This window comes from Mytilus californianus, unplaced genomic scaffold (assembly GCF_021869535.1).
Source record: "Mytilus californianus isolate M0D057914Y unplaced genomic scaffold, xbMytCali1.0.p SCAF_3, whole genome shotgun sequence".
Classification (NCBI taxonomy): domain Eukaryota; kingdom Metazoa; phylum Mollusca; class Bivalvia; order Mytilida; family Mytilidae; genus Mytilus; species Mytilus californianus.
The window spans coordinates 58,516,292-58,525,537 of record NW_026262679.1 but is presented as its reverse complement, the minus strand read 5'-3'; the positions used below and the strand labels follow the sequence as shown (position 1 = coordinate 58,525,537).

Sequence of the window (9,246 nt, the reverse complement as noted above, 5' to 3'; positions counted from 1 at the left end):
ATCAATCTATTCGGCGAATGCTGCAATTGCATTATTCCTAACGTTATCGCACACATTTCCTATTATGATAAATTTCTTTCATTTTAACTGTTGTGATAATGTTCAAACTAAAAGGCACAAAATATTATAAAGTTTGTGTCAATAAAAATATTTTGATAAAAAAAAAAAAAAAAAATCTTGCAAATTCATATTATTTTTTTCGTTAACCATTTGTATATCATACATTTTATTTCAATTTAAAAAATATATATATATTCAATTGTAGGTTATGGCCATATTACTCCAATTACAGCTGGAGGAAAGATTTTTGTTATGGTTTATTCATCAGTAGGAATACCACTTACTATGGTTGTCATAGCCGGAATTGGTAAAAGACTTGCTGCCTTTGTCAGTTTCATGTTTCTTACGATACAAAATCGATGGCAGTCACGCCATCTCAGATACGGACATGTCACACAAAAAGGGGACAAAATTAATTTGAATCTTGATGCTGAAAATGTTGAAACTGGTTCAAATATGAAAATAGAGCAGACAGAATTTCATTGTTCCATAATCCCTTTTTTGGCATCGATAGCGATTTTATTTGTTTACATTTTGATAGGAGGAGCTATTTATTCCTCATGGGAACACATGACCTACATGGATGCTGTATATTTGGTGTTTATATCGCTAAGTACCATTGGATTTGGCGACATAATACCACCAGACGATAAATATTACATCGGCTCGTGTATTTATATACCTATAGGCTTGCTACTGGTATCAATGTGTGTCAATGCTGGACTTCAGTACAGTAATATGCGACCTCACATCGAAAGAAAGGGAAATACTGAAAGTACTGAAATTTTGTAAAATGAGATAATATAAAGAATTCCCTTTGTACGTTCAGACGTTCTGTGTATTCTGTTAGCTATGGAGCATGGTACATGTAGCATGGTACATGTAGCATTATACTATTGTGTATGAATATTTCCAAAATTTCTTTCACTCGAATCTTGATGTAATATGTGCTGCATTTAAAGCTGATATTACTATACAGATAAAAACACATATAAATCACTCAGCGTGTAATTAATTTCTGCGAATTTGAAAAATTCTATCTTCTCTATTGTATAATTTTTAATAGCTTCATACAAGGATTTGTATAATCCTTATCACTATATGAATCCTTGGCTTCATGTGACTAGTATAATATTCATTATCACCATATTTAGCACTTGTTTAGTGTCTCCAACATAGAAATTGATTTTAGCATAATACAAATGCGTATTTATAGATGTTTTGCGTTATCTTTTTATTGAAAATGTCGCAATGCTTGGATCTATAGAAATTATTAAATGTCTATACATAGAAAAGACATATTAAATGTCCCAACAGTCTTTTCATATTTAATGTCAATATAAATAACATATGTGAAATCAACCGCGTACTTGTTATTTGACAATAATCCGGTGTGAATGTAAAATGTGTGAAGAAAAATGTCACATTGTTTTTACACAAGTGGCTAATATAGAGACAAAATTCCTTTTGTGATAAACGGATTGAAATTGTTTCATTTCCCTTACACGGATTATGTAATACGCGGTAATTTTGCTATATACGAGCTACAATGGCTGAAGGATTTTGTTCAAAAGTAACTGCCATACTACGAAAACTTTACAAAGGTTTGAAATCTTTGACTGGTTTGATAATTTTATTGGTGCTTTACAATATAATTGGAGCCGTAATATTTGTTGAGTTAGAAGCGCCGTATGAAAAGAAAATGGTAATCAAAGAAAAACCAGAGCACAAGGAACTTATTCGGCTCTTAACAAACGTAGCGGTGGCGTTAAACAGCTCCGAGTTTGAAATACTAAGAAATAAAACTTTTGATCTGATAAATCAATATGACATTGAAGCTGTGGAAGGTAAATCTGAGGGAACGTGGGATTTCTGGAAAGCTTTGTTTTTCTGTGCAACTATCTACACAACGATAGGTATGTATAACATTCTTTCAGAGCATACACGTAAGGTTGTATAGTAAAATGTCTTGTCAAATCAACCGCCCACAGGGAAAATATCAAATGTACCGATGAATAATTACTACACCATTTAAAATCTTGTTTCCACCTATGCATAAAATGCTTGAATGATATTTCAAGTATCAGGTCAACTAGTGTAAGTGACATCTGTCCCACACGTATTTTTATAAATACAATATACAGCAACATGTTTTTGTTTATATATGAAAGTAAAATTACAAGTGATTTTGTGTATATTTTATCACACACACATATATTGATATGAAAAGAAAATGCATACTTTATTTGTTTCTTATAATTTTCCAAAAAACTGGAATGATCATTCTAGGATTGTCTATGGATAGCTTTTGAAAATTTTTCGTTAAAAAATGCGAATGTTAAGCTTTCCGTTACACTATTGAATCGCAATTGTCCCGCCGTACACATTGTATATACACCATAAAGGAGAAGTTCAAGCGAGATTTTAACACTAATATCATTTTTGTAATATTTGCTCTGCGAGTTTTACAATCTAAGAGGTATGACCAAATGCCCTATAAATGAAATCAGACAGGCAAAACTTAGAAGTTGTTAAACTCTCTTGAGTGTGAATATTAGAGTGCACGAGAGAGTCTAAATCTGTACAGAAAAAAGAGTTTTCAAGTATTTAAAATATTTTCGTAATGTGATTTTTTTAGTAATCGCTAAACATTGCTGTTGAAACAACTTTTTATACAAATATGCATGTGCTTTTTAATTTGTATCTTAAAAGAAAATTGATCAGAGCTTGGCTGTTCATTTTATGTAAAATATATAAATACTCATTTTTTTTGCAAAATCCATGAAAACTGCAGTTTTGAGCCATCTTTAGGTATATATTCAGAATTTGACGTGATGTTGTCAGAAGCTCATGTACAAAAATGTTAATATGAGTAAGGATCAAAGACTTCTCTGGTGTGAGATAAATTCAAGGGAAATTGGATGTAATGCCGAAAAAAATACCAGCATATTAAAAAAAAACGTAAATGATTTGCCTCGTCTTTCAAATGTTCTCCACTCGATGTATTTGATTTAAATTAATTTCCGAATAGGTCAAAATATATATATATATATATATATATATAGATGTAGTTGTATTATCTTTCATATTTCGTTTTAATTGATTTCCTGTTTACTTACATATCCAGTTTATGAATTATTAAATACTTCACCTGATAATCCATAACGCTCATATTCCTTTACTTTAAGCAACATGAAACTGCATATTATATCAATAAAAGACAATTACATGACTGTTTTCTGTTATATAAAGAATTTTTTATACTATCATTTCAGGATATGGAAACATCTATCCAAAAACTGATGCTGGAAAGGTTGCTGCTATATTTTATGCAGTATTCGGAATACCACTCGCCATGAAAGTTTTAGCTGTACTTGGAAAAAAGTTGATGATAATTCTTAAGTTTTTCTATTTGCTCGTGAAAAGATGTTTCAAATGCAAAGGCCGAAATAATAACAGATACACCGTTCGAGATAAACAAACAAATAACGTTGATTCCGTCGAACTATCAGAAATAGACAAAAGTGATATAAAAATAGAACAAGGAAATAAGGAAGAAAGAATAAAAAAAGAAATTGAAAATAAACTTCCAATAGCGGTTCCAATAATAATTCTAATCATTTATATTTTCCTTGGAGCCATAATGTATACGTTGTGGGAAGACTGGGGCTATCTAGATGCGTTTTACTTCGTTTTTATATCAGTAAGCACTATCGGCTTTGGAGACATTACACCAGTGCATACAAAGTTCTTTATAGTGTCTTCTATTTATGTTTTTATAGGTTTGGCATTGGTATCAATGTGTATTAATGTTTTAATTGACTTTTACATAATGTCCATTAAACTAGCAGTTCATCAAATGGATGTCGTAAAATCAACCGTAAAGAAGGGATGTCGTTGTGGAAGCAGACGACAAAGTATATGAATTTAGACCTACAACTTAAAGTGATTTTGTTTTAATGTTTTAATTACTCAAAGTGAAATAGATTGGACATAAGTTAGTGTCGCTGAGAAGGTAGTTAACATAGGCACATTGTCATCGTTTTTATTCCGGACCTTTTTTCCGCAGTTACCAAATGCTTTTAACATGAACATTGCAGTTACACGGCGGTAAACGAAAGTAAATTGCACTTTTTTACCTGTTGCTTTTTTACGTTAGCTTAGTATTGAATTAAATGCCGTTATATGGAATATGTGTAATGGACATAGAAAATCGTATATCTTGTACAAAAAAAAAAAAAACTTGTGAAAAATTGTACAAAAATGTGCAGTGTCATAGTATGAATTAGACCTTAGGAAAATGTGTAAAATGTCGTAGTGTAAGTCAATGAGTAGGAAAATGTGGAAAGTATAACTCATCAACTGTGTATGAAGGAGTATTTGCAGAATGTCAATGTATAAACAAATGACTTTGGGAAATGTGAAGTATTGTCATATTTTGTGAATATTTTTCTAGAATACAATGCTACCAAAATATTCCTAAATTTTATTAATCTGGCTGTTTATGTGACAGGACATAGTTTAAACAAGAAATTTGTCTACTTTCATTACATCTCAAATGTTAGTCAGTTAGTCTGATAAGTGTTTAACCTTTCGCAGCAGTTGTAATCTGTGAAAAAATGGTGTTATTACAATAGAGATAAAACATATATACATGACGATAAATATAATTCCAGACTAATATGATTGCGATAATGTACTTGACACAAATAAACAAGACTATATTCAAGCCTGAACCTGCAATTCTAAATAGGTAATATAGCAGAACGTGAGTTTCAAACAGTTTTTAAGAACGAAAAATTATTGAAACAAACATCACTTAATTTTGATTTCCTTCTGCTATCATAATATCACAATAAATAAATAATTTGTATTGTGTGTATCGAATATTTGAATTTTCAAATGTGTACGCCTTAATGCAGAAGCATCCTTTTCTAGTGAATTCGAAAATTACTGATATCTATGGTTTTTATAGTTTTGGATTTTTTTTTAGAGAGTCGGATGGGTATAGGGGTTAGAAATTAGTCAATCAATAGAAATCTCATGACAATACACAACAAAATTAAGGAAAAACAAACATTAAGACATATATGTAATATATTAAGGTGGTACCTAACACTACAGGGAGATAACTCTGTAAAAATCAGCTAAACGTTTTAATTACGTTGTATTGTTAAGGAAATATTAAGCTTCTCAATGATCAAAATTAGTGTTTGTCAAACTGCTATATAACCAATGAAATTTTTCTGATAAAGTTGTTGGTTCAATTTTTTTGAAATTTTTATATTTTTGTCAAAGGGTCAAAGTAAACATTTTGTCAAATTTTTATGAAAATTAAACGAGCCAGATTAATATTAGTCAAGGTGTTGGGTACCACCTTAAGTTGTGTTCAAAGCCTTATGAATTCCAGTAATGATATGAAACAATGAGATTTGGTATGACTGTCATCGTGTGCAAAACCAATCCCTTATGGTAAGCAATAAATGGCCCCTGGATAGAAAAAGGTGAAACAGTTAAAACGACCTAACAGTCAAATTTAAGGGAATAACATTTAAATGAAAATCATTATGACAGTTTGCAACCAACAACAACCACTGGACTACAGACATACAAACGAATGTGGCATGATGGAATATGGTAGTGAGCAACCTAGTGCACTACTTTTTTGCTCTGTCAGATTAAGAGTAATGCATGTGAAATCAAGTCAAATAAATTGCGTATATGGAATTCTGATTCAAATTATATACAAACTGTTTTGCACTTGATTTGATATGAATGATTATTTGAAAGATCAATTTACATCTTACAGGAAATATTATGTCATGGACAAATCATACTGACAGTAATGCCCTTAATTTTACATGGATTATAATTTAGTTTAATGGAATCTGATAATTCCTCATTTTCTAAATCAACAAGTTATTTATTTAAATCCTACTTAACATAGCACGCACTCATTTTAAGTGCATAAAAAGCGTGTATAAGTATCAATTGATCTTGCTCTTACATAATTGTTTGAAATAGCAAAGGGGAGTAATTATAGTTGATAGTGTGATGACATTTTTATTTTTATTTTCTCGCTGACCCGAGAGATGTAACAATCGTAATTGTCTGATGATTGCATCACATATTAAACAAGTCCCTTGATGTCCTTAAACATTTAATGTCAATATCTAAAGCGTACATTAATGTAGAAAACCATCACTTAATATGGTCGTTTAATCGTATAAATCCTGTGCAAATGGCAAAAGGGGAAAGCACTATTCATTGTGTGGCTGTTTGCGGGAACATTGTCCTTGAATAATAATGTACTCAAAACAAAACGAGACAACGTATATTTTCAGTTGATATTGACATAAAGATAAAATACTATATGCTCATTTGACATAAAACTGTCAAGAACATGCAAAATGGCAAAAGGATTTGGTTCAAAAGCTAAAAGCGTGATAGGGAAATTTTACCACGGTTTAAAATCTTTGACTGGTTTGATAATTTTACTGATGGTATACAGTTTCACTGGAGCCGTTATATTTGTTCTCGTCGAGACACCGCATCAAGAAGAACTGGCATTAGCAAAAGAACCAAAGCACAAGAACCTGGTTCAACTGTTATTGAACTTGACAGTGTCTCTGAATAGTACTGAGTTTGAAAAAGTTAGAAATGAAATTATAACTCTAATAAACATATTTGATGCTGAAACCTTTGAAAAAATGCACGGAAAGAGATGGGATTTTTGGAAAGCATTGTTTTTCTGTGGAACTATTTATACAGCAATAGGTATGTATTATTTCATAGCATGAGCGTAGCGTATTGAAACCTGAGTTTTTTTCCGTATAAGGATATAAAATATATGAGTATGAAACTGTAAAAATATTTCATTTCATCGTTTCTTAGTTCATGTAAGGCACAAATACATGTTTGTGACTGGTAATAAAAAAAATGCACAATAACCCTTTGTTTATCGTATAAAACCAACAAAAAACGAAAAGGTTTCCATGCGCACGATCTCTGTGTTAAATCTCATCCGTATACACTCATGACCAAAAGTATATACGTAGAATTCATACTCAGCCTGTCCGAAATGCGTATAACATATACGGATAAGCAAACGATTTTATCAAAGACTTCTCCACTCTGATTATAACTTGCTATTTTCATATAGATCGTTACCACACTATTTTCAAATAGCTCTTACAGTTCCCGAACCAGAAAAGTCGAAAGAAAACAAAGATATTAGAACAGTGTCTAAATTTTATTAATTTTGTATCTGACTTTTGAATTATGTCGAGAACCAATTTATCTTGGAGTCATTTCATACTGTACCAGCGACACACATTTTGACACATCAGACAGACTAGTTTTAAAGAAGAATGCAGAAAATAAAGGTCTTAATTATTGTCAGAACAAATATAATTATATTAATTGCATGTATAATATATATGATTGACTGATTTATCAATTGTTGTAACAGTGGCAAATATTTTTATGCATATTTAGGACGAGAATAGATAACTCTGTTGAGTGGGTCGACTAGGATAAAGTATGGGCATTTCGAATTTCCCTGGAAAATGAGGATAAAATTATGTTGGATAGGGGAAAATACTCGCCGTTTATTGGTTAAATAGTTGTTGCAATGGTTATTTAACGTTCAGGGAGTGTGGCACTCTCTCTCTACACAGGGATTTAATTTCCTCATTCTGACCGAACGTGGCTGTGTATTTAAACATCCCGCGCATCAAAATGAACGCCGATCTTTTGCACTGATTTTATTGGCGGGTAGTCGAAGTCCCGGAATGACCATATGTCTATACCCAAGTTTACCCCTAGGTTTTTTTAGAAATATAAAATATTTACTGAAGAAAGGAAGAATATGATTTTCATATCAAACCTCTTATATTTACAGGTTATGGCGATATTTACCCTAGAACTGATGCAGGAAAAGTTTTTGCAATATTATATGCAATATTTGGAATTCCTCTCGCTTTCAGAGTTTTAGCAGAAATTGGTAAAAAGTTAACAACAATCATCAAATTCTTTTATTTTGGTGTAAAAAGATCTTGTGCTAAGAAGGTACAAACCGCGGATGGAGAAACCTTAAAAAATGAAAGAAATGATGTTGCCCTTCCCACCGAACATACTGAAAAAGAAAAAAATGAAATAGAAATTGTTTGGGAAGATAAGGATGAAACATTAAAAAAGGAAATAGAAAATAGTCTTCCTTTAGCTGTGCCAGTTATTATTTTATTCGTTTACCTTGTTCTCGGAGCATTTATGTACACACGTTGGGAAGATTGGGGCTATCTAGATGCTTTTTATTTTACTTTCATTTCCGTGAGTACGATTGGCTTTGGTGATATTACCCCAGCACATACGAAATATTTTATAGTGACATCCATTTATGTTTTTGTTGGTTTAGCATTGGTATCCGTATGTATTAACGTCTTTATGGAATTTTATATTGTTTCCATAAAAGTGGCTGCACATCGAATGAACAGAGTCGGTTCCAAGATAATAAAAGGATGCCATTGTTGTAGCAGACGACAAAGTTTGTAATTACTGACAATTAGTCAAAGATGTAGACATACGAAGAAGTTTTACTTTGAATTTTCGAAATACTAAGGATTTTCTACACCAGGAATAGACTACCTTAGCTGTATTTGACAAAACCTTGTTGATGCCCTCAATGCTCTTAGACTTCGTTCTTTGTTTGGCCTTTTTAATTTTTTTGTTTAGCGTCACTGATGAGTCTTTTGAAGACGAAACGCGCGTCTGACGTACAAAATTTTAATCCTGGCATCTATTCTGACATCGGACTCGGACGTCTTTTAAACTGAGTTTTACTGTGCGTATTGCTGTGTGTTTGTATATTCTACATTGACTAGAGGTATAAGGGGGGGGGGGGGGGGGTTGAGATCTCACAAACATGTTTAACCCCGCCGCATTTTTGCGTCTGTCCCAAGTCAGGAGCCTCTGGCCTTTGTTAGTCTTATATGTTTTTTTTAATTTTAGTTCATTTATAAGTTTTGAAATTTAGTGTGTCGCCCCTTTTCATTGAACTAGTACACATTTTTTGTTTAGGGGCCAGCTGAAGCCCGCCTCTGGGTGTGGGATTTTCTCGCTGTGTTGAAGACCCATTGGTGGCCTTCGGCTGTTTTCTGTTCTTTGGTCGGGTTGTTGTCTCTTTGA

At 32.1% G+C, this 9,246-nt stretch overlaps 2 protein-coding genes across 2 annotated transcripts; both read left to right on the top strand.

Moving 5' to 3' along the window:
* The first annotated feature begins 866 nt into the window (after positions 1-866).
* Positions 867-4,536, top strand: LOC127734943 (potassium channel subfamily K member 18-like). Its single transcript, XM_052244991.1, has 2 exons — positions 867-1,976; positions 3,336-4,536. Exons 1-2 carry the CDS (start codon positions 1,610-1,612, stop codon positions 3,983-3,985), a joined length of 1,017 nt encoding a protein of 338 aa, XP_052100951.1. The 5' UTR covers positions 867-1,609; the 3' UTR covers positions 3,986-4,536.
* Positions 4,537-6,321: 1,785 nt separating this feature from the next.
* On the top strand, positions 6,322-8,960 carry LOC127734944 (potassium channel subfamily K member 18-like). The gene is made up of 2 exons (XM_052244992.1): positions 6,322-6,837; positions 7,964-8,960. The coding sequence occupies exons 1-2, from the start codon at positions 6,471-6,473 to the stop codon at positions 8,611-8,613; spliced, it is 1,017 nt and encodes a 338-aa protein (XP_052100952.1). The 5' UTR covers positions 6,322-6,470; the 3' UTR covers positions 8,614-8,960.
* The last annotated feature ends 286 nt before the right edge of the window (positions 8,961-9,246 follow it).

Coding starts and splice junctions, on each gene's coding strand:
- LOC127734944 (XM_052244992.1), top strand. CDS start 6,471: ATGGCAAAAGGATTTGGTTCAAAAGCTAAAAGCGTGATAGGGAAATTT. Junction 6,838..7,963: donor AACTATTTATACAGCAATAG/GTATGTATTATT, acceptor TTATATTTACAG/GTTATGGCGATATTTACCCT.
- LOC127734943 (XM_052244991.1), top strand. CDS start 1,610: ATGGCTGAAGGATTTTGTTCAAAAGTAACTGCCATACTACGAAAACTT. Junction 1,977..3,335: donor AACTATCTACACAACGATAG/GTATGTATAACA, acceptor CTATCATTTCAG/GATATGGAAACATCTATCCA.